Source organism: Sciurus carolinensis, chromosome 14 (assembly GCF_902686445.1).
Source record: "Sciurus carolinensis chromosome 14, mSciCar1.2, whole genome shotgun sequence".
In the NCBI taxonomy this organism is placed as follows: domain Eukaryota; kingdom Metazoa; phylum Chordata; class Mammalia; order Rodentia; family Sciuridae; genus Sciurus; species Sciurus carolinensis.
The window spans coordinates 32392623-32418301 of record NC_062226.1 but is presented as its reverse complement, the minus strand read 5'-3'; the positions used below and the strand labels follow the sequence as shown (position 1 = coordinate 32418301).

The window sequence follows — 25679 nt, the reverse complement described above, 5'->3', positions numbered from 1 at the left end:
TATTCCCATGCCAATGGGCTTATAAAGATACCTACCACGTTCTCTCAGTCCAATAAGAAATTTAGTAACAATGAACTAACTCATATGATCTCTCTACATAGCCTTTACAAAAGTAGATCGTGAACTTCTCAAACAACTGTAGCCTCTACATTTTTTCAGACAATAGATTCCACACAGTTTTGAACCTGAGAAATGTGTTAACTCTCCTGATTAAGGAAAGCCTGAACTAAAGATCCTCCTTAGGTACTCTAACTCTAGATCCTGAGCATTCTCTTAAGAAACTTAATATCTAAAATTCACCCAATCCTGTCATCCAGAGCAGCAACCAAGTGTAGAATCTGGCTCCTCGCCACTAGAGGGGAGTGTTTCTTCTATTGGTTTCATTTCTCCTAATGGGGGCTGACCAGAATTTCTGGTTGAACTAGAATTAATCCTCAAAAAGATCACAACCTGACCTTTATTTCCCCCTTAATATCGTGTGGCCCTGCCCATTTTTTTGGCCTTACATTACTGGTAAAATACAAAATTCAACTCATATTATTTTTCCCACATTATACTCCACTGCCTTTCTTTTGTTGTTCTTTTCAGATATACATGATGGTAGTGTATTGGACATATCATACATGCATGAAGTATAATTTACTCTAATTAGGATCCCATTCCTATGATTGTATATGATGTGGAGTTTCACTGGTCATGTATTCATATATGAACACAGGAAAGTTATGTGTGAATCATGCTTTCTTTCCTATTCCCATCCCCCCCTCTTCCCTTCATTCCCCTTTGTCTAATCCAATAAACTTTTATTCTTCCCCTTATGTGTGTTAGCATGCCTTTCTACAAACAGACTAACAAGCTACACAGTTTATTCTAGAGACCTTGACATTAGTTCACTGGAAAATAATCAGAAAATTCAACTAAGCTTGAGTATCTTCTTAAAATTTTTTTTTTCTCATTTGCCAGGTTCTTAAATTTTCTTTTAAACTACAACAATAACTACCAAAAAAATTAGACCACCATTAGCAAAAAAATTTTTAAAGGAAACTCAATGTCTTTAAGGTACTTACCCAAGATTTCAGGCAGCAGACAGTAAAGCAATAGTGAAAACTCAAATGCCCTTATTCCCAAACCATTTCTGGGTCTACTTACTCTAAGCATGAGTAAAAAGTACTCAGTGAGAAATGGACCACTGCTTATTTAACTCATTATTATTCCTGGAAATCACTATATACTACATCTGTTTGGAACAGTCCCCACTGGCAAGAAAGTCAAGTTGGAGACAATGAAAAAGAAGAGTTGAGGAAGATGGAAGAAAGGAAAAGAAAACTATCAACAATCTTGAGTCTAGGCATAAGATACAAAATATGGAAGAGCATGGACCAAGACCAAATCAAGAAATCAAAATCAGGAATAAACGACAAATGGGAACTGTCCCACCACGAAATACTCAAACAATCCAAAATGCTCCAGGAGAAATGGTGAGTGCTGTTTAGTTCCTTGCTACTTTCTGTTAAGAACGCTGGTCTACAACAGTGTCCCTTAAAAAAGAGAGAGACAAGAAATGGCCGATTAGAATCCATCCTCCATTTTATAAAGCCAGAAGATAGGAGGAAGGAAGCACCTTAATAAAATGATACCACTCAGAATAAAATTAAAATCCACCTGCTGTAAATCTGGTGGGACCAAGTGGATATATACTCAGGTTGCTTTGGCTGCAAGCAACAAGTCTCAGATCACACTGGCTTATACAGTGAGGAACTATATTATCTCACAGAACTGGAAGTTCAAAAGTACAATACAATTAGCAATTCAGTGAGGTCACAAACAGCTCAGGTTTCTTCCATCCTTCTGTTCTGCCATCTTCAGGATCAGCTTCAATCCAAAACAAGTTTCTCTCTCAACTGCCCCAAGATAGCTAGAGCAGCTGTTGCCATCAGACTCGGACATCATCAAAGGAAAAGGAGATGTCATCTCTTTTCTCTCTTTTATGGTCAAGAAAACTTTTCCTGAAAGCACGTGGCCCCTCTTCAGACCTTCCTTTACATCCCACTGACCAAAATAGGTTCCTAACACTTCCCTGGCATGGGAAATGGGATTACTCATGCTGATTACCCAAGCTTACTAAGACTAACCAAAGGGGTGGAAGGGATGCTGAGGAGTCAGTCACCATGACAATACGGTGGGCCATATATAATGAAGAGTACTATTGTGACACTGTTTTCATTTCATAACAAACCTATAATTTAATTATGCTGCTTCTATGATCTTAACTAGGAGGCATGAGCTTTGCCTGAGATTCAGATAATTATTCTTTTCTTACATCCCATACTTATTATAAACTTATTTATCAAATATAAAACATTTATTATGATTTTCTTGGTTAATCTACTATTTTTTAAACTAACATGTTAGAGTAAGAATGATAAGTATGTTTGTCTCCCACAACTCCAATGGATATAGTTACCCTGAACCCCATTTAGAGAACAATTCAAAGTTGAGTTTGGATTCAGTGAGAAGTAAGTACCATGACTGAATAGTGAGTATGTCGTGACTCAACTATAGGCACAACACACAGCACATATTTGCCAACCTTGTTTTACAGAAAAATCTCTTTAACTAACTGCCCTCCAATGAAAATGGGTTTCTCAGCAGCAATCCTCTTTATTTTTATTTTGATAGAGGCCCCTCCTCTCTCCTTACATTCCCCATCTAATTTACATACATATACACAAAACATACATCAAGCATGAACTCCAAAAAATATTTTATATATAATCAGAGTTCCACAGGAATTCTGGAACTGGGCCCCATAAGTAACTCCACAGAAAAGCTTGGCAGGATAGCTTCATTTACATACTGTCTCACTTAAAGCCAGCAGGGGCATCTTGGGGACCCAGGCTGGATGCAAGCATAAGCAGAATAGAGGAAGTAAAGGCAAAAGAGAATGGCAACCTATTCCCAATTACAAGTGAACTGACCCACAGTTGCAAATCAAAAGATATAAAGGAACAAAATCCTAATCCTGGCCAAAGGTAACTATCCAGTAATTGGAAAATGCTTAAATAAATCATGGCAAATATAAACAGTAAGCAGATTTTATATGCATAAATGAAATGCATTTAAGAAGATGAAGAACAACAGTGGTTATTCCTCAGTGGCTTGATTTATGGATTTTTTTTTCCTTTTTCCTTCTGTTCCTTATCTATATTTTTCTGAGTGTCCTGTACTGTACAAGCATGCCCTTTTTAATGAAGGAAAAAGAAAAACAACAAAGCAAATGTTTTTATCTTACACTAGATGTTTTGATTGTTCCAACTAACTTCTTGCTGCCTTTCAGTTAAGATCACTCTTGTCCAGCTATTCTCCTACGACTGAGCAGCGAGGTTGCTTTAACTTTTTGGTATCACAGGCAACAAAGTGGTGGTGAAGAACAGGCAAGGTGGCCTGAGGGAGTTTAGAAGGGAAAGACGCTTGAGGCAATGGCTCAGAGTGGAAGGAAGTATTTATCAAGGAGCTCTAAAATAACCCAAGCAGCTCAGAAAGCACTAGTAAAGGATGGAGGGAATTCAGCTCCATCTGCCTGCTTGGACAGGTTCTCCTTGTAGGACAAAGCTCATAGTTCAAATTAAGAGATGTTTCCAAAATAGTTCATTCACAATCATATTCCCAGCAAATAAGGTCCTGGAGCTGGCCACTGCAGGATGGGGCCTCCAGCAATACCTTTTGGCACATTATGGTTTCCATTCCAACGTACAGGAGGCAATATCCCATACTATTGAACAAGACAGAGGTGGCAGATGAGATGTGCATGAAGAGAAGCAACTGAACTGTATGCCTCTGGAGTGGAGGGTCCAGGCAGCACACCTTCAGCTTCTAGAGTAACAGCTGGTTAGTGGTGACTAGAGAGACACTTCTAGTTTCAACAGTCTTTAAAGGAACCTTATTATACTTAAATTTCCTTTTAACCAGTTACTGCTCCATGAAACATCCTGGTCAGCATTCTGAGCAGCCTGTATTCATTTACTTGCTAACTGCCAGGCTTCTAGTGTTGCTGAGGAAGGCAGAGACAGCATGGTGAAAGACATCTTCACCACTTCAGAAGGTGTTCTATAGGAAGGAAAACAGAGGTCTGTGTTCGTATTTAGTCACAGCAAAGAAAGTGTGAAAAAGAAGTAGATGAATCAGTCTTGTTTTTGGTAAAAAGCAAACAGTACAGAGGCAGATTATTCACAAATGAGGTTGAGGCAACTGATAGTCATTTAGAAAAAAGTAAAGTTGGACCTATTCCTCACACCATATACCAAGAAAAATGGATCAAGAATCAAAATCTAAGGGCTGGGAAGATAGCTCAGTTGGTAGAGTGCTTGCCTTGCAATCACAAGGCCCTGGGTTCGATCCCCAGCACCGCAAAAAAAAAAAAAAAAAGAATCAAAATCTAAAACAGAAACCATAAAAGTAGTAAAAGCCAAGAATTCTTTCATAACCTTGGAGTGAAACAGGTTTTTCTAGTGATGACAAAAATTCAGAAGTCATAAAACAGAAGACTGACAAATTCAACTATATTTTAAAAACCTACATGACAAAAAGATCATAAGCAAAGTTGAAAGACAAATAACAAACTAGGGAAAAACATGCTGCAACTCATATTACAAAGGGCAAATCTCCATATTATAAACAGCAACTAAAAGTGGTTTTTAAATCACCTCCACCTCCCAAAATAGTCAAAGGGTATAAGAGATACTTTGCAAAGAGGAAATATAAAGGGCTCTTAAATGTATGAAAAGATATTCAAATTTACTCATAAGAAAAACAGAAAGTAAAATTACACTAACATTTTTTACCTCCCAGACTGGAAAAAATCCAAAGGTTAAATAATGCATTTTCTTGGCAAGAATATGAATAATCAGGCACTAGCCTAGATTCCTGTTAGGGTATAAATTGCACAACCCCAATGAAGGGCAATTTGGCAACTACTATGGTATTTACCCTTTGGTTCAGCAATTGCATTTCTAGGAATTTACACTACAAATATATTTTCACAAGTGTGAAATAATCTACATAACAAAAGTATTTATTGTAGCACTGCTGGTAATGACAAAGACTGGAAACTTCCCAAATGTCCACCACTATGGGACTGGGGTTGAATAAATGATGATGCATTCACACGACAGTGTGGAAAGATCTCCAGGATACATTAAGTGAAAGACCTCTTGGATTGTTTCCGCTGTTATAGAAAGAACTCCAAGATACAATGTTAAGTGAAAAAGGCAGAACAATGTGTATAAGCTTCCATTTGATTAAAAAAAAAAAAAAAAAAGAAAGGAAAACAATTCATATATGTATTGTTCTTGAAATGTATTTTAAAACTCTGGAAGGATGGTAATTTAGAAGATGTGGGACAGGGGTGGAATGGAAATTTTGCCTCTCCAAATGTTTTGTTGTTTAAATCATGTGAATGTATTAAATTTTCAAAAATTAAATTGGACAATATTTAAATGTGTGGTAGCTATAATTTGAGTCCCTAGTTAATATCCAGTTTATGGCCCCTCAATCTAGAGGTGATAACATCAGGTATGTTTTGTGCACCTGGAGACCTTGAAGAGTAGCATCCAGACCTAGAAAGTGTAGCAAGGGTCTCATCTGATGCCTAGAGATGAATTCACTGTTGAATAGGTAGGCACAGGCCCAGGACAGAGATGGTGAAGAAAAGAGAGGACACCATCTAATAAAAGTCTTATAGTAAAAATGACACCTCAAAATAAAGAGATAAGGCAGAGATAAATAAATGGGGATGTTTGGGGCCAAAAGTGGTTCAATTCCTTTGGATGCCTGGCTTGGTTCAATGTGTAACTCAGGGGTGCAACCAGAAGTCTCTGTAAACTAGCGGCAATGATGGGACAGGGTAGCACAGTTACAGCAGCACAATGACATATAGCAGGTCCTCTATGTTCTTCTCAGGACTACCCCTTGAGTAAAACTATCACAGAAAAAGCTAGTAAGGCTGCAACACTGGTAAGAATAAAGCAAACAGCATATTTTGAATAAGACTTCCTAGCTTCATTCAATCATCAAAATATTTACTGAGTATCTACTCCATATCAAGAACTGCTGCAATTGCTCAAAAAACTCATCCCCAAAAATACACAGGTCCAAAGTGTTGAAACAAAAAGGTGTGTGTGTGTGTGTGTGTGTGTGTGTGTGTGTGTAAGTAACTGGGGATTGAACCAGAGCTGCTCTACCACTCAGCAATATCCCCAACCCTTTTTTAATTATTTTTTAATCTTGAGACAGGGTCTCTCTAAATTGCAGAAGCTAGCCTCAAACTTGTCATCCTCTTGCTTTAGCCTCCCAAGTAGGTGGGATTACAGGTTATGTACCACCACATCCAGCTCAAAAAGACATTTTTAAAGATTTTAAGATAATATAAGCTCCTCTCAAAAATTTTTGAAATATGGAAAGGTCACTGAAAAGTCAATTTCACAACTATAACATGCTATGAAACTATAGTAAATGGATTTCACATTTTGTAGTTTATTCTATTGTTTTAAAAAATGGCAATTTAGCATGTGATTTTAAAATAATTTGTTTTCAGAAATCAGAAAAGTGAGTTAGCTTATTTCAATTTTACTGAATTTAAATAGCAGAAATCTCTAAATATGGCTTTCTATTCTCCTCAACACAATTAATAAAACAGGAAAACATAACTGGAAAAGGGAACTAATTCAGAACAGATGTCAAGGAAGAATTTTTCCAGTAGTGAACTATAAACATGAGGAATAAATACTGGAAAAGGTATTATGGGTAAAAAATCAGAATCAGTTACTAATTACATGATCTAAAGTAGGAAAACAGATACCTAAATATATAGGACAGGAATTAAAAAAAAAAACTAAAATAATTGACAAACCATGTTTTTATCATCTAAAACTGACTTCAATAATATATCAATCGGCAATCTGTTAAAATTCAGATATTTTCCAGTGCCTATAGTCAGCTCTTATTAATCCAAGAGATGTATCCAGCTACAAAACTAACAAGTTTGTAAACAGGATTTACTGTATTCTTCCTGACTGCTTTACCAACATTTTCTCAACACCTTCTTGGTACTTCCTTATGACCTGCCTTAACATTTCACTTTATCTCTTCATGCTCAGAAAGGATACAACATAAAGACTTGTAACCCCAAAATCGCAGACCTTCACTTGGAAAAAGCAGAAAGAGGACAGTTCTGCTCTGGCTGCTATACTTGAGAAGAAATGGCTTATGCCTAGCATGCAGTGAGGATCAGAAAGGAACTGAAGAGGAGCAAACAACAGAACCCATTCCAAGAAAGTTTGCTAATTTGTATGAAGTCAATTTGTGACTCATCCATATTCAAATGAATGTACAAAGACAAGTTCCAAAGCTAAATATAAAATGACTTTTGGACTATCCAGGTTTCTGCTCATTTCTACTTTATGGACAGGAAAGGGCTATGATGCCAGTAGTACATTAACTCTCTTGGGCTACCAAAATCCCACTCAAAAGCCATAGTTAATTATTGTGTGGGCCAAAGCAGTTTAATAAAATACTTCTGCTAATAAAACATTACTACTGAAAACACGTGTGTTACAAGAGTTAATGAGCCTCCTGACTCCAGCAACCAGGTAGTGACAGGACACCAGCACAGAGTTAATTGATGGTTCACAATAATTTAACTGACCTAAGAAACTGTTAGACTGTTAGACTTTAGGAGCTGAAAAATCCTTAAAGATCGTAAAGTGAAACCATTTTACAGTGATAAAGATTAATTTACCCAAGGCTGGGCACCCTCACAGCAGCAATGCCATGAAGAGACCTTCAAGAAACAGTGAGTGCTCTTTGTGACACACAGCACCTCATTCTTGGAGAATACGCAGAAAGAACTGAATTTGTACATGTGAGGCAGCTTTTTTTTTCAGAGCTGGATGTTGGGAAAGAGTTGTGCAGCTATATTTGGAAAGAGTTATTTACTTCAACTCTAGCTAAAATGCAGATCTTATTTCATAGGCATAAATAATATCCTAAAATTGATTTATCACACGTGAGTAATAACTTTTCACCCCCAAATTATTATGGTCTTTCAGAGTCTACCAGTGATTGGGAAAAACATGACTAAGAAATAAACTATGTGTTTAAAGAGATTGGAAGCCTATCCTGTTATTATTACTGAAATATAGGAAAACGTTATTTAATGAGATTTTTAAATGTTATTAGCACTTATACCACTAAGTAATATTTCTGTCTCAGGTTTCTACTGTTCCTTTTCTATAACACAGAGAGTCCTTACTGACCTATTATCTTGCTTTTTTCCTTCTTACAGTAAATTTTAATATTCTAAGTCACATGGGCATATAACAAATCACAATCCCAAAATCTCTTTGCCCAGTTCACCTCTGCAAATATATGGCATCATACAAATTGATTTAAATATATTTTGGAGGCCGGGTGTGGTGGTGCATGCCTGTAATCCCAGGGGCTTGGGAGGCTAAGGCAAGAGGATCACAAACTCAAAGTCAACTTCAGCAACTTACCACGACTTAGTGAGACCCTGTCTCAAAATAAAATTAAAAAAAAAGGGCTCGGGATGTAGTTCAGTGGTTGGGCACCCCTGGTTTCAATGCCTGGCATCAATAATAATTCATACATACAAACACACACACGTATACATATATTTTTTGGAAAAGATAAGGAATTCTTTACCTTTAACTGGTTATACATAGAGGGCATAGTCCACTACTTTCTAAACATCAAAACATTTTTCTAAAAGAGACTAACATTTCCTAGCCTACAGCATCCAGTTCATCACTGAAAGCAGCATAAAAGAAAATGCCAAGAGAGGAGGAAAGAGGTTAGAATTAGAGTCAAACCAAAAGTGTACCAGGAAAAAAAAAAAGATCATAGCAAATCTTCCTACGCAACAAGCCAAACTGCCATTTCCTTGTATCACCATGCTGCTGTCTGTGCTTCTGGCAGGTATGTTCAGTTAGGAATATCAAAAGTTCAGGTAAAGAAAACAATTAATGTATGACCTCATATATGCCCATTTGATGCCAAGAACATCCTAATCCATATAATGTTACCTATGTTATGGCTGCTCTCTATTCGCATTCAAATTAGACGAAGCAAAATTTTATGGGTATTTACTATCTATACTAGACATTCTTAGGTGCCAGAGATATTACTGAGGTATGTGAGGCATGTTTTCGAAGCTTATGGTTTGAGGGGTTGCAGGCTCTGTACAAGAAGAGCACACAGAGAAGGTAGTAAAATAAAAATTATTAAAGACTAAAGCACAGTATGAGTTCACTTCTTGAACTAGTTTTAGAGGAAGGGTAAGAGTTCAATAAGTGGAGAAGAAGGGAGAGAGGGAATGCCATAAAAAGGAAAACTATGAACAAATGTGGGAGGTTGAAAGGATGTTTGAAGAACAGTGAGGACACGAGTTTGACTAGGACAGGGAAATTCTGCAGAAATAAAAAGGCCTTTGGTTTTACTTTGGAGACAATATCCAACTGCTGAAGATTGCGAGGCTGAGAATGATATAACAAAAGCTGTATTTTAGGAAGACTAATTTGGCAGTGATACAATTGATAAGAAAGAGGATATGCAGGAGGTCTGATAGAAAATTACCACAACAGTGCTGGAATTCCTAAACCAGGGACATCTTACAAGATATATATCAATGCTGGCTGAAATTTTTAAAATCTGTGTAGGTACCATAAATATAGTATAGAACTCTGTACTGATTCAAGAAAATGTTGAAAATTCATTGATTTCTCCTTATTTTCACCTCAGGTAACAACTTCTGGTTTAGAAATTTTACTTCACCTTTCCTCACTCAATCTTTACATTAATAAGAACTTTACATATAAGCAAAATCAAAGGGATTACATGTCATTGTTTCATCAGAAAAGCTAAAGCACTTTTAAAATCCCACAGTGTTTGAACAATTGTTTTATATCACACACAGTAAATTTCCCCCATATTTTACTTTCCAAGAAAAAAAGTACTTTCATTCTTGCAGGCAAATAAGGCCCACAAAATAAAAAATAAAATAAAAAAGAAAGGTAGTTATCAAGTGAATCTTTAATAGTTACTTTATGGAAAGAGATTTTAATAATCGGCTGCAGTAAAGATCATGAGAGCAGAAACTGCTTTCTTTACTTTGTGTGTAAACTAGGCCACATATTGTATGTCCCTCTTTTAGGAAAAGGACATGTGCAGAGTGAGGCAGTCTTTCAATATGTTACAGGTTACATTTTCAACATGTCACAGATTAAGGTAGTTTTATTCTATTTGTTTTACCAAACGAAGAGATTTACCTGTAAAGTATTAAATTTCACTTAGTAAAAAATATTGTAAAAAAATTAAAAAGTCATCATCAAAAAGTAATTTAGAGTACTGAAACAGTTATATTACATATGCCTTATACAATACTATGCCTGATTTCTAGTAAATCAGACCTTTAAAAAGACATAGAGGAATAGATATTAATTTTTTTAAAAATAGCAAAAAATTAATTCTGTTTGGGTCACTGAATCACCTGTTTAGGGACCAAGTATTAAGCAGAGGACAGTGTCCCAGTTTGTAAGAAAGCATTGTCTCTGCTTCCATGACTTCCCATTTGAGTGTAAGAACTGCCACTTATCAGTGACCACTGGAACCTCTCCAATGGTCAGTCCAGCTACCTGCCCAGAGGAACTCCAGCCAGGAGCCCTGGGTCCAGCTCAGCACATCAAATAGCCTTCAGCCCAACAAAGCAGCCAAGAAACAGAAACTAGATTGAAGAGCCCAGATACTCAGGAAGGAAAGGATATAAAAGGAGGCAGAAAGTTGGGAGAAAGGGGAGAGGGAGGCACAGGATTCACCAAGACAGAGGTCCTGAAGGCACACCCACTCAGAGAAAAATGCTTTATCTGGAGATTCTCAGTCAGGGATGATTTTTCTAAAAAAATATAAACACGGATATTGGTTTGAAATTCACTTAAGGAGCCCAATTCGTGTAAGTAAACTTGGTTAGTAGCTTTATAACGACTTTGAGTGGGCAAGGACCTTTTAAATATTAACAATTAGAAAAATGTAGCTTATTCAATAAATTCATTGAAAGATGTCATGTTTCCTAAAATCCGTCCCTGATTTTAGGGTTCCTGCTTACAGTGATTCCAGTTCTGCATGAAATTTTAAATTGAAGGGGGGAAATGGATGGGGTGCAGAACACAGATGAAGTTTTTACAGCATGGAAATAAAAGTATTTTTAAACCTTCTTGAGGGTGAAGAGTTAGGCAAGAAGTAATACGTGGAAACTGTCAAGTGCTTCTCTACACACCCACCCACCAGATACCATCGCAGCCGGCTGGGGGAGTCTCCCTCTTCTTGCCTGACAGCTTCACTTTCTTTGAGGTCTGGAGCTGGTGATCACACTGTCCCGTCATGGTATTTTCAGTTAACAAAGCAGTTACTCAACAGGGGAAAAAGCCACAAAGGAGCAGAGCAGCTGCTGCTGCACCCGTGATGCAAGTGCAGGATGAGCCCCGGGCCGCCACCGCCGCCTCGGCTCCTCCGTGACGTCCGGGAGGGGTATCCCCGGCTCTCAGGAAGTGGTGGACGCGGGCAGCTCCGCCCCCACGCGACACGGGGCTGGCCGGGCTGCCGGGTGGCACGACCGCCAGGCCTGCGGAGGACGGGCGGGGATCACCGTCCCTGCCACCAGACTCGCGCGCGCGCCGGGCCCACTCCGCCGCCCGCGCCGCCGCTCGAGGCGGACCCCGCTCCTGCTCACTCCTCTCACAGCCCGCGCACGCTCTCTCCCGCAACTCACACCCACTCACCCCGACCCCCGGCGCTGAGCCCGGCCCAGCGTCGCAGGTCACCAAAGCGGGTCGACCCGAGTCCAAGATGGCGACTCCGCCGCCCCCGCCCCCTCCGCACTCCAGGCGGGGTCAGGACGCCCCTCGCGCGGCGCGCTCGCGCCCGAGGCCTAACTAAAAATAGCCAGGCCCGACTATATTTGGTTCGGCCGGATCCCGGCGCGGCCGCGCGCACCCCGCCCCGCCCAGCCCAGCCCAGCCCCGCCCCGCGCGCCCCGCCCGGCTCCGCCCCGCCCCGCCCCGCCCCGCGCGGCGCTGAATGGAGAAGGGGCGGGGGTGACCGAGGGGAACCTACTCCGCTATCTGCGGCGCGCGCCGGCGGCTGGGCCGGGCCAACCGCCGAATTTAGTAACATCGCCTGCGTCAATCACGCGCCTCGCGTGCGTCAGCGCAGCGCGGCTCCAGGTCCTGCTCCCCCCCGCCAGCCTTTGAATGGATACAATGTAGCAGCGCCCTCCTTCCTTCTGAGACTGGATTGGAACCCGCGGCGGTGCAAAGGCTAGGTTCCTCCCAGCTGGGTCAACTTTCAGAGCATCCTCCCACGGTCTTCTTCACACTAGACTGCTTGAAGTGGACGTGAAGGCGAAGAAAGATAGGCCATGTATTTACATGTAGTTTTGTTTTCGAGTTTCTGTCCTAAGATCGAACCTTCTTCGATTCGAAACGTGCTTGTGGACAATGGAATCCGCCCCCTCAACTCTTACCACCACCACCACCACCACCCACACATGCGCGCGCGCGCGCACACACACACACACACACACACACACAGAGGACAGGTCAAAGAAATAAAACTGTTACATCTGATTCAAGAGGACCACGTGGGGGACAATGTCTGTGCATTGTTTCACTCAAATATTTTCTCCTCAAATTTCTGAAAGAGGTTGCTTTCACTGAGCAGCAACCTTTTAGAACTGGGAGTCTTTAGCTCTGATACATTATTGTTTTTGTTTTCAGCGATAAACTTACACTTAATTCATCATTTCCAGGAAGAAAATGCTCTCCCTCATACAGTGGCCCAGGCTTTCAGCACACTATTTCAAGACGAATGTGTCTCAGGAGACCAGAGCAAATCCCCTAGCAAGGGATTGACTAATAAATCCTGTTGATTGATTTTGAAATGTTTCATTTGGGAGATGGAGGGGGAGGGCATCTACAACCATCAAAAAAGTGAAAGTACGAGTTGAGTTCCATTTCAGACAGGGTGCTGGGGAGGAAGGATGATTTGCAACAGTAAGACTTGCTCAGCTGTTCAACACGTGTGTGTTTATTTTATACACTAAGTTTCTGCTACAGCGAGCGCGTGGATGATGGATGTGCACTTTGTTGGTTTATAATGTGTCCAGTTATAACTCACACCATAAGTGTAAAGAAATAAAATCTTATCCCCAGATCCATCTGCATTCCCGTGCGAAACACGCACCAAGAAACTAATGGCTGGAGGAGAGGAATTAGCCTAGGCTCAGGCCAGAGAGACGTAAACAGTTTTGGGACCATGGCATGAGGAAAGCGCAGCTGCACCTCGGGGAGTCTTCGGGCTGGTGCCAGACTCTTCAACACCCGCTGCCAGGTCACTCGGAGAAGCTGGCTGGCGGAGCCTTCCCTTTCGGAAGAGCTGTCCTCTCCCTTACCCCCTCGTCCTGGCTTCTTGCCTCGGGGCAGCCTCGGAGGCGCGCCAGCAGTACTCCTCCAACTCTACTCCACCCGAGCCTGACAGCTGGGCGGTCCCGCCTGACCCGCCGGCGGGCCACTGCACCCTCCCGAAGACGCGCGCCCAGGCAAGCAACACAACTGCAAAGGGTCTGGCAGCGCGGGTCCGAGAAGCCCCCGAGTTGGGGTCGGCAGCTCTAAGCAGTTTTCATTTTGCAGCGGTGCGAATGGCTGGGGAATGCGCGCGCACACATAAGCACGCACAAACACACTCACACACACACTCACTCACACACCCTCCCTCGCACACGCGGAACCGGCTGGGCCAGGGGAGGGAGGAGGAGGGTGACGTAGCGTCCCATGGCGTCACATTGACGTCTCGCATTCCAGGCACTCTATGGAGAGGCCGCTAGGGCTCCTGTGGCATAAATGACGTGCCGAGAGAGCGAGCGAACGCGCAGCCGGGAGAGCGGAGTCTCCAGCCTCCCGCCCCCCACCCCTCCAGCTCCTGCTCCTCCTCCGCTCCCAATACACAGACACGCTCACACCCGCTCCCTCATTCGCACACACAGACACACGCGCGCACACACGCTCCGCACACACACTCTACTCTCTCCCGCGCGCTCACACCCCTCTAACCCTGCGCCCTTGCTGGTGCAGCACCGCGCCGCAGCCGGACGCCCCTCCTGGGCTCACTTTGCAACGCTGACAGCGCCTGCGGTGGCAGTGGAGGTGGGAACAGCTGCGGCATCCTATCCCCTAGTCGCGGCCGGAGCCAGGACGCCGGCGAAACCTCTCGGCGGCGCTCTCCCATGAGTCGCGATCGCAGCATCCCCCACCAACCGCTCACCGCCTCTGGGAGCCGCTGGGCTTATACACCGCAGCCCTTCCGGGACAGCAGCTGTGACTCCCCCCCAGTGAAGATTTCGGGACAGCTCTCTAGAAACTCGCTCTAAAGACGGAACCGCCACAGCACTCAAGTACGTATGAGATTTGCCCAGTTAATAAGGGGACTTGTTAAAAAGTTGGCGCGCTGGGAAGCGTCGCTCTTGAAAATGACAACTTTGAGTGTGGGGTACCCCCCCACACACACGCCTCCCCGCTCCGGTTTTGCTTGCCAAGCGGCCCGTGGGTTGATCTGAAACTTTTTCCCTTTAGCGGGCTCGCGAGGACTCTGGAGCTCGTGGGATTCCTCTCCCCACCCGAAGAGGCGAAAAGCCTTTAACAAAGAGGAGGACCGGGATTTGTGCAGTAACAGCTCCAGCGATGTAATTCAGGGTATTTCGGCTCTAGTTGTCATGGTAATGATGCTCTCGGCGGCGGCGGCGGCGGCGGCAGCGGCGGCGGCAGGGAGTTGCAGCCCTGGTGATGAACGGCAGTAATTCTCCTGCCTTTTAAGTAGGATTGAAAATAGGGGCTCTGGTGGGTCCAAGTTAATGTACCTAATGGTGGAACGGAGCTGGTCGTCTGGGAGAAAGCTTAGGAGGGAAGAGGCCTGGGCAGTAGCGGCCAGTTTGCAGAGGCGCTCGGAGATCTCAGGAAAGAGGGTGTAATTGTAGGAATGTGGTTTATTGTATTGAAATGAGCCTAGGGCTTCACTAGGCACGTCTGCCTGGCGTCGCCGACTTACCGGTTTACACTTTTCCCTTCGGAGGTAATAGGGTGTAATTGCTCGCTCCAGCGCCCCGACACGCGTGGGGACAGCGTCCCTCTCCTCCTGGCTTTGACGTGGTGTAGGAAAGGAATGCTTTACTTTTCACTGACAGAACTCACGCTTTTGGAGAAGTTGTTTCGAGTGTTTTACTCTTAGTAGAAATGAAAGTTCTCGGTGGTGAGAAGAGAGCGGTGATGCGAGCGTAGCCTGCGGAAACTGACTTCCAAAGGCACCTCTCGAACCTGTTGGTAGCTTCGGGCAGTCATGCGAGGGAAAGCATTTGTCCCTTCATTTCCGAACGTTCTTGGAGATTACCTTTTATCTATGCGCCCGTCGCAAGAGGAAAGAGCTGCAAAGAGTTTAGTAATCGGAAATCTCGAACTGTTATCCCAGGGCCTTGGGGTGCACAGAGAGGGGTACAAGGCGCCGTTCAACCATTCCGTCGCGAATCCAATCCCGGGTCTCCTTTTCCCACGGGGAAATATTTTATAGAACCGAGTTGGGAAAAGAAAAAGCTGCCCAGCGCGGATACTGGGCACAATGAATGAAATTACTTTATTCGAGTTATTTTAGCTGAATAAGGTGCGAGCAATGTGAATATCAAAGACTCCTCATGCCACGACAACCTCCACACCCTCTCATCCCCTTTCCTGGGACCTTGCGCTCGCAGAAATGCTCCCCCGCGGTTTGTCAAGTCTCCCTCGGTCTTTCTGAGAATCTCTGTCTTTGCCTTTCTGTCGGTCTCTCCTCCACTGCTCCTGCCCCCGCCCAACCTCCGCCCCCGCTCCCCAGGGTTGGAAACTCCGCGGAGGAGCCCCAGTCACAATGGTGCGTTTCACGGTTTCCTCCACACACTTCACCGCGGGGAGGGGAACACGGGGGTGTTCCTTTCGTCTGCCCACGAGAAAGAAAGAGGCTTTGACAGAGGTAGTTATTTCTTCCTAATTTACAACCCCGAGGTTCTTAGCTCCCCGGCCCCGGCGGCCGCGAGCAAGAGCGGCAGAACGTGTTTCCAGGCGCCGAGGCTTTGCCTAGGTAACCGGCCGTTTGGGGGGCGGAGAGAGCGGTGGGGCGCTCGGCTGGGCTGTAGGAAGGGTTGTATGGCTTTCTCCGCGAACGCTGGGCGCTTGAGAGGAACCCCTTCCTTGGGGAAGACGCGACCCCCACCCACTCGAGTTCAGAGGTCGCCCCTTAGAGAAAGTCTCTGCTTGAAAGGCTCCCGGAGAGGGGCAGGAATGTGGGCACCCACTGGAGAAGGAGATGGGAGTTGCTGGAAACCCCCACTGAAGATGCTGGGGGATGAAAAGCACATGCGACAGCCGTGGAAAGATCCGCTTGTGCCAGCTCTTCAGCGAGCGCAAGCTTTCGATCAGAGCAACTCGGGCTGGGGTTAGCAAGGGAATCCCCACTTCCTGACTGTCGAGGGTTTCCCGGACCTGGGGTCTCCGAGCCCCTCTCTCTCTTCTTGCAAGCAAGCTCCCGCGTGCGAGTGGCGGGAGACGAAACTTACGCTACCCTTGCGACCTGCACACCCGGGAGATTTTTTTGTTTGGTTTGGGTTCTTTTTCGGTTTACGTTGCTACCCTTCAAGTTGTGCCCACCCCGAGCAAAGGGGGCGCTATTGGCCGGAGTTTGGGGCAGCCTGATCCTTCCCAGAGGGCAACCAAGCGGCGCTTTCAGCTACAAAGTTTCGCTACTCTGTACGCTGAGACATTCGCCTGGGAGCTGCGCTTGGCGCCCTCCGGAATGTGCCCCCTCCAGGTCAGGGGATGGCCCCGAGCCTACAAACCGCCCACCCTCGGGGCATCCGCCGGCTGAGTGCAGAGAACCTCCCTCCACCCTCTCCACCAACTGCAAACGCTGTCCGCCCCATCGCCTGGTTTTCAGCTTGGGCCGTTTTCCGCTGTGCCCTTTTGTTTGCTTGACCCCTGGTCCCCGAAACTCGCGTCTAATAGAAGCGAAGCCCCATTAGCATTTAGAATGAAAAGCGTAGACTTTCTTAATTCCTCGGGGCATTCATGCATTCGTTCCGGACCTTGTGCATTTCCTATGCATCCTGTGAAATTTGTATTTAAAGGGTGGGGGCGAGAGGAGTTGGAAAATGGCTATTTTCCGCTCGTGCACTCACTGACCCCCAAATTCGGGTGGAATTCATTCCTCAACTGTTCTCCTTCCTTCAGTTTTCCTGATTTAGCCAGCTCCGAACCAATTGTGAGGGTAGAGAGATAAATTCCTGGACGACCACAGGCTGCGGGGCTTGTAGCCTCAATTGGCGCGCCACAAAACCACGGTGTGCGCAGTGGTTGCGGACCTTTCCTCAGCTTCCCCCAAGGCAATGTGATGCTTCTTTCTCAAGGACGCTGGGACCCTTAAGCACCTTTACCTCACCTTATGATAATTCTTTGTAATTAACCAGAATTTCTAGACAGCACCACACTCACTCACTCCCCACCCATTCGCCCAGCCCAGAGCGCGGTGACATAGCCTGGTCTCACAGAGATCTCTGTCTTCCTTCCCGGTGCCTGTAGAACCCACTGCGGGAGAACGCAGCCCGGCAAGCCCGGGCCGGGAGCCTGGACCCTCAGCGGAGCCGGGCAGCACCGCCGCAGCTTCGCCTCACCAGACGTCCCCGCCTCCTACACTCTCAGCCTCTGCTGGAGAGACCCACAGCCCCACCATTCAGCGCGCAAGATACCCTCCAGGTAGGTCTGACTGCGCCAGAGAAATGGGTGGAGGGAACCACACACCTAGCGGGCAGACCGGTCATCTTGCCCAGTGCCAGCACAGTGACTGCTGGCCCCGTATTTCACAGCACAGGTGGCTTCCTAGCACGAAACTCCTCTGTATACCACACCCTGTTGCTATCCAGTTGGAGCAGCCAAATTAAATTAAGTGTTCCATTCCTCAAAATTATATTTCCCAAGAAAAATGCAAATATCCAATGAAGGAGGGTCTTTTTACATTTTAATGTCTTAATTTTTGTCCTTTTATATCCAGTGTATGCGTTTAAGAGTTATGGGATCACTTCAGAGCATGAGGAACGCTCTAAAGTAATTTAGCTTCTATAAAACCAAAATTATTTGGGTGCAGAAGTTTGGATGATTGAAGCTCAGAGGGAAAGTGAAAAACATAGAAGCTGAAAGCCAAGAAGTAAATGTAAATTTGGCAAAAGAAAGGACGGCAGGTTTGGTTTGCACCACCTCTTTACAAATTTGTTAAAGGGATACTAGATGCCAGGCCTGTGTAGGCACCAGAGATATGAAGATAAATAGAACACAGTCCCAGCAAGCTCATCTTCCAGCTGGAAACTTCAGAAAAACACAAAGAAAAGCAGTAGGTAGGGAATGGCAGTTAAGAATGAGAGAAAAGACTAAGGGAGAAATCCTAGAGTTGCTGAAGGGAGACAAAATGAAAGACCAGGCAGGCAGTGTTCTTTCTTTTAAATGATGAGCCTTTCATTTCATCCCAACAAATGAACACCAAGACAAGTGATCCTTTAACTACAAACTAGTGTGTTTTTAAGGCCCTGCTTGGAAAAAGACAAGCTTGAACTGGCCTCTCCTCATCACTGCTTCTTCCAACAGGCCCTCATCACCTTTTTTCAAGTCAAGATTGTATCCCATACACGCATGACTCAATCAGATTTGGAAATGTGGGTAAGAGAAAGATGTCAAAGGAAATGTGAAGTACTCATTTTTCTGTTAGTCACACCTTTTACACCGTAGACTACAGACATTAAGTACCAGGTTTTTCTTTGGCTCAGAAAAATCAACCACCGGAAACATCCCATTTTACCAATACTGTTTAGCTATAAAGAAGGAACATAATCAGATAAATCATCTAATAGAGCCAATAGCTCTCAGAGTCTTCTCAGCCAGTTCCACCTCTCTGAACAATAATAAGCACCTTGGATACCAGTTGGTTTGGGACTTACCATAGTCAAACTGGCAAAGAAACCAAGCCTATTCAGAAATTACGTTCTTTTCTAGGAAACTCATTCTTCTGTCCTGGTAAATTCTTAGACTAACTTGCTTATTATGATAGCTATTAACTATTAACTGTTTTCTTTAAACAGCCACTGATATATCTTATTAGTCAGAATTGGGATACACACACACATGTGCAAGTGTGCAGCCTACACACACGTACATACAAACACAGTGTAGCAGAGAGCCGTTTTGGTGGGCGTTTTGTTGCAGCTGCTGGTCTTTTCTCTGCAGATGGCACAAACTCCCCCGAGTCCATTTCCTGGGCCTATGTTCCCACCTCACCACCTAGCTGGCTGAAGTCATCAACAAGGGTCCAGTTCGTGCAGGCTGCTAGAGGAGTAGGGAGGTGGTGGGAGAAAGCAACCACAACGTGTGTGGGCAGTCTCAGTTGGCACTCATAAAATGTTAGAATGTCACTGTCTCCCTTGGCCAGTAAGTCCCACACAGGACATCTTTTTGACTAACTCATAGATCTACAAATCAATGTGCGTGGCTTGGGAGACCAAAAGACTTCCTTTCTCCCAAAATTAACCAATAAGGCATTCCGTGGCTTTTCCTTTGTCCTCCCAGCTTGTGACTGAGGAGTCACTCCAATTAGTTTACAGGACTCAAAGTCACTTTTTAAATACACCTCTGGGCTTATAAGGGAAGACATCAAGTTCCCAGGTCTGGTAGAAAACAGGGCAAGGGAAAGAAGATGGGTATTGAGGTTCCCAGGAGGCCAGATTCTGGGTCTTGTGGCCCCTTTTCAGGATTCAGCTATTTTCCCAGGGAGGAAGAAAGTCTGTGCTAACAGAAAGAGAAGAGGTCACTACTTCTCTGCTTCCCAGAGTAGACAGCAGTGCATCCAGTTGGCTTGTTTCTGAAAGACCCTTTTCCCTGCCTCTGCAGATATGCCCTGCGTGCAAGCCCAGTATAGCCCTTCGCCTCCAGGGTCCAGTTATGCAGCGCAGACGTATGGCTCGGAATACAGCACGGAAATCATGAACCCCGACTATGCCAAGCTGACCATGGACCTCGGCAGCACAGAGATCACTGCCACGGCCACGACGTCCCTGCCCAGTTTCAGTACCTTCATGGAGGGCTACCCCAGCAGCTACGAACTCAAGCCCTCTTGCCTGTACCAAATGCCTCCTTCCGGGCCGCGGCCTTTGATCAAGATGGAAGAGGGCCGCGCGCAGGGCTACCATCATCATCACCATCACCACCACCATCACCATCACCATCACCAGCAGCAGCAGCAGCAGCCGCAGCCGTCCATTCCTCCTCCCTCTGGCCCGGAGGACGAGGTACTGCCCAGCACCTCCATGTACTTCAAGCAGTCCCCGCCATCCACCCCTACCACGCCGGGCTTCCCACCGCAAGCGGGGGCGCTGTGGGACGACGCCCTGCCTTCGGCTCCTGGCTGCATTGCGCCTGGCCCGCTGCTGGACCCGCCGATGAAAGCCGTGTCCACCGTGGCGGGCGCACGCTTCCCGCTCTTTCACTTCAAGCCCTCGCCGCCACACCCGCCAACGCCCAGCCCGGCGGGCGGCCACCACCTCGGTTATGACCCGACGGCCGCCGCCGCACTCAGCCTGCCGTTGGGAGCCGCGGCCGCCGCGGGCAGCCAGGCTGCCGCGCTCGAGGGCCACCCGTATGGGCTGCCACTGACCAAGAGGGCGGCCGCGCTGGCCTTCCCGCCCCTTGGCCTCACTGCCTCCCCTACTGCGACCAGCCTGCTGGGCGAGAGCCCCAGCTTGCCGTCGCCCCCCAACAGGAGCTCGTCTTCTGGCGAGGGCACCTGCGCTGTGTGCGGAGACAACGCTGCCTGCCAGCACTATGGGGTGCGCACCTGTGAGGGCTGCAAGGGCTTCTTCAAGGTGAGCGCACACCTCTTCCTGGCGCCCCCCTCCCCTCTGCAGCTAGCCCCTTAGCTGAAGTTATCATCTTAGTGAACGTAGAGGTAACCCTTGTCCTTCGGGTTTGAGAGGTGTCATCTTTACACTTTAGACCCATTTTCCCCAGGATTTTAACTTCAGGCCACCCAGAGATGGACCTAAGGGTTCTGCACACCTCCTGATCTGACATGGCCTTATGAGCATGTTTCTGAACAGAACTTTCAGCAGATTGTCGAAAGGATCTGTAACCTCTACAATGCAAAAAACACATTGCATTCCTTTTCTGTCTGTCCAGAGTGTCTGAGGTGATGGAATCTGCATGGCAGGCCCAGGACATTTGTATTTCACTTAATCCTCACAGTATGAACTGAGACTCTAGAATTAGCAAGACCTGTGACTGAATTCTGGCTTCTCAATAGCTATTTTGGTCAACAGTGCCTTGATAATTATCCTTATTTCAGAACTGGGGCAATGGAGGGTGAGAGAGGTCATTCAACTTTGGCAGAACACACACTCAGAGTAGGATGGAGGCAGGATGCTGACTCATGTTTTGTGACCCCAAAGCACCTACCTTATTCAGAGTTCTGCTTTGCAGAGTAGATAGTATCACTGGCTAGATGCAGTTTGGGTGACTCCCTTCATAAGAGATAGAAGTTGGGGGCCTCATAAATCCACTAATCTAGGAGCCCTTCCTTCTCTACATACTGCCCACAGTGCCAGGTTTCAACTTTGTTCATTCTCTCATAAACCCAGAGGAGAATTTAACAGTGGGAGGGTCATCCATCTTCCCAGACTTTACCCATGCCATGAGGAAGCTAAACCCTAAAGAATTGAACCCTGGAGCAGGCTGTACATAGTGATTTAGCTGCACACAGCATGGATCCAGCTGGCTTCTCTTGACTTCTGAGTTCAATGCTATTTTCACCCAGGGTTGGGAAGGGACCTCATTCTCTTGCTGCTCTGCCTTTTGCCATTACCAGACTGCTGCAGACATTTACTTCTCTGCCACCCTCTTACCTCCCCACACCACTGACCATTATTTCAGGCATTTGCAAACCCACACAAGTCACTCCCCAGCCTCCAGTGCTGGGCAGGGTAGAGGGAGAAGGGACGCAGAATGCTGATTGGGTAACTCGGACTTGGAGACCAATAGGATACATCTGAAAATGTGCCAGAACTGGGTGAGAAGACTCAAATAGGACCTCTAGTTTGTCACCTACCAATGGCATGACATTATGCATGACACTTCTTTCTAGGATTTAGTTTCCCTATCAGTGAATAAAACTCAGAGAAAGGCTGTATTAAAAGAGATAAAAACATATGCAAAAGCACTTTAGAATTCTTAAAAGGCTATAAACAATAGTTCATTATTAAATGAAAACTACAAAGTATTTGTAAAAATGTGTTTGTGGATGGGAATACTTAGCAACAAGCCACAGTCATTTTGGATGTGGAGATGGTAATCATGTCATTAATTGAATTCTGTAGATACATGATAAAATGCTTATGGAAAGACTTTGCAATATAGAAAGTGCCCTACAGGTATGCAAGATTGTGATGTTTTAAATGCAGAACCTTAGCCATGTTGTTTTGCATGTTAACTACTGAGCTTTATCAGGGCAACTTTGAAGTAACTGCATCCCCTTAGCAGATTTAATTTGTACAGCATTAAGGACAGTTAAAAAAGCAGCAGAAAAGGAGAAAAGAAAGAAAAACAAGAGAATCACGAATAGTCTGCGAATAGAATCACTCCTTAATAACTTAGAGTTGACTGAAATATGGGAGTGGTCATACATTCTGAATCTAGAAATGTCCATTAAGTGCCTTCCAACAGCCTCCCTCTTCTGCACAATCCCTTGAAAACAAATCTATACTTGAAATGGTGGGGGTGGGATAGAGGAGAACAACCCCACAGATCTGTTAATTAAGGGAACGGGAGCAGGTTTTACCCAGTGGCTTTCTACCATTAAATTGAATTCTTTAAAAATGTGACATGAAGTGCAGTTAATGATGGGAATCCAGTGATTGAACCGTAACGATCTCTCTCTGTCCTTAAACTGTGCAGGCACACACAAATGTGGGGAAGGCTTCAGGTTATTGGGAAAATGTATACCTGAAGCAAAATGCCACTAGCACTTAAATTGGCATATCACCTTGAGGATAATGGCAAGAAATAGAGTGTTAGAAATTACTGCATGTTCAATGAAAGAGAGCTTCATTCAGAAAGCACAAGTTTCCTATCCTTACAGACTGTTGAAAATTTAAATGCCAGAAACTCAAAAGTGTGTTTGTGTCTCAGAATTTTGCATTTTAAACTGGGCAAATATATCTTAATCTTGAGATAGGTTGGCTTTGTTATATTTTTTAAGTTTTATATAAGAAATTTAGAAACTATATTCTAAGATAAAATTAAAAGATGACAAGATGCAAACTGAAACATGGGGGCTGAGGATCACTGAAAATAAAGGAAAGGTTGAAAGGAATCCTAGAATTTTGAATGCAAAAGAGGTCACAAAGCCCCAGTTATCTGGATTTTTCTTTTTTTAATGCAGCCAGATTTCCCAAATAGATTTCCAACTTTCTGCTGTATTTGGAGTTGTAGAGATCCAGGTAATTTCTGAAGAATTTTACCCCAAGTGATGAAATGCATCCATTTGTATAAATGTTTTCAGTTTAAAAAACAAGCATTTTTTTTTACATTTGGAGCATAAAATATATTTAATTATTTCTCCATGTGTCATTTTAAAATTCTATGTGATTCTGAAAAATACATTGTTTTTATATCCAAGCCCAAGTTTTTATGATGTATTTTTTACAATATAGCTATTTTGGTGTCTGCATAAATAGTCATTTATGAAATAACCAGTTAGTGGGAATTTTCACTGAAAATATATAACTTTCACATTTCTATCTTTCTCTTGATCTTATTTGTCTCCTGGGGTTACTTCATTCTTCCTTCCTTTCTTTTTTCTTTCTTGTCAGTGACTTTGACATTCAGTTTTAAGATTTTGTTTTAAAAAATTAGAAATAGCCAGTTTACCATATATATCCTTTAATGATAAACTACACAAGCCAATTAAGTGAATTTCTTTTTGAGTTAAAACCTTATTTCTTATGTGCTCTAACAAGACAAATCCTGATTTTGCTTTTTACGATTTCATCTCTATTGGGTAACAAAGCCAGTTACTGAGATATTTGACTTACAATAGTGATAGCATACAAAGTACATCCCAGATAATTTTGATTTTATTTTAATAAGGTCAGCAATAATCAGGGGAGTGGAACAAAGTAGAAAATTGTTCCCAAAGGGATATTAAAAGTGGAGATAATCCAATCCTCCAAGGTATGATATGTTGACCTGGTAATTTCAGATATGATTTTATCATTCAGAGTTGGGTGTCTCCTGAGACTTGCTTCAGAACAATCCAAGATGATTTTCATTGTCAGCAGCTAACACTAATAAAATTGTTTTTCCTGCAGGCTAGCATGTTAGGAAATTAAATTTATCTAATTATACGAATTGCGCTGTCGCTTTTCACATTGTAATTAAAATACATCTTGTCAGGTCCTACCTCTTTCCAGAAACTATTAGTTGACTATCTCTGTATTGTATTTTCTCAGAGAACGGTGCAGAAAAATGCAAAATATGTTTGCCTGGCAAATAAAAACTGCCCAGTAGACAAGAGACGTCGAAACCGATGTCAGTACTGTCGATTTCAGAAGTGTCTCAGTGTCGGAATGGTTAAAGAAGGTACGGATACCATGCTTTCCATCCAGTTTGCTTATATGTATTCTCAGTCATCACACAAAAAATTAATATTTTTGATGGGATACTCAATTTTTCTAGTATCTCTTTCTTTCCAGCATTTTATTTGTGTATTTTATGCTTAAAAATAGTCACAGACTACTAATTCTAATTTCTTAAAATCAATAGACAGCTTGTGTACATGCATCTTTGTTCTATTTAAGAAGGATACTTTCAGAGCTAATTCATTACCAAACGTAAGTATGGGCTGTCTCTTTTACTGCTTGTTTCAACTCTCATTAAATCATTGTTGAGTACTATTTCAAACTTCTTGCCACTTTTTAATGGTTGTTCCTATTAATGATTGTCTAACTATGGTGTATTTTTCTTTTTGTGATTTATGCCTAATCATAACATTATCTCTATTTTCATAACATAATCTTAAAGATTGTTTTCTCTCTCTCTCTCTCTCTGCATCAGTTGTTCGTACAGATAGTCTGAAAGGGAGGAGAGGTCGGCTGCCTTCCAAACCAAAGAGCCCATTACAGCAGGAACCTTCTCAGCCGTCCCCACCTTCTCCTCCGATCTGTATGATGAATGCCCTTGTCCGAGCTTTAACAGACTCAACACCCAGAGATCTTGATTATTCCAGAGTAAGTTTTATGATGTCCTGCTTTGGAGTGAATGATCAGGATCTCTATTCGTGATGCTAGTAGTAAGAGCTGATTGAATGACTGTGCTTGGGACCATGCAAGTCAGTTTTCATACCTTTTCTATATTTCTCATTTTATTTTGAATTTAGTGCATCCATTGCATCAAACAATTAGCCTTATTGGATCTCTAAATGCCTTAACAAATGACCCTGACAATGCT

The 25679-nt window shown here is 44.0% G+C and overlaps 1 protein-coding gene across 4 annotated transcripts in view; it reads left to right on the top strand.

Moving 5' to 3' along the window:
* The first annotated feature begins 14019 nt into the window (after positions 1-14019).
* The window catches only part of Nr4a3 (nuclear receptor subfamily 4 group A member 3), a 38517-nt gene continuing 26857 nt past the window's right edge, over positions 14020-25679 (top strand). For 2 of the 4 annotated variants that reach the window (XM_047524445.1, XM_047524444.1), the window contains exons 1-5: positions 14020-14518; positions 17721-17894; positions 20073-21043; positions 24683-24812; positions 25287-25459. In XM_047524445.1, the coding sequence (XP_047380401.1) occupies positions 20075-21043; positions 24683-24812; positions 25287-25459 (1272 nt within the window). In that variant the 5' untranslated portion in view covers positions 14020-14518; positions 17721-17894; positions 20073-20074. Of the gene's footprint in view, positions 14519-17720; positions 17895-18776; positions 18849-20072; positions 21044-24682; positions 24813-25286; positions 25460-25679 lie in introns of all 4 variants that reach the window. The other 2 variants (XM_047524442.1, XM_047524441.1) reach the window with 2 other exon arrangements.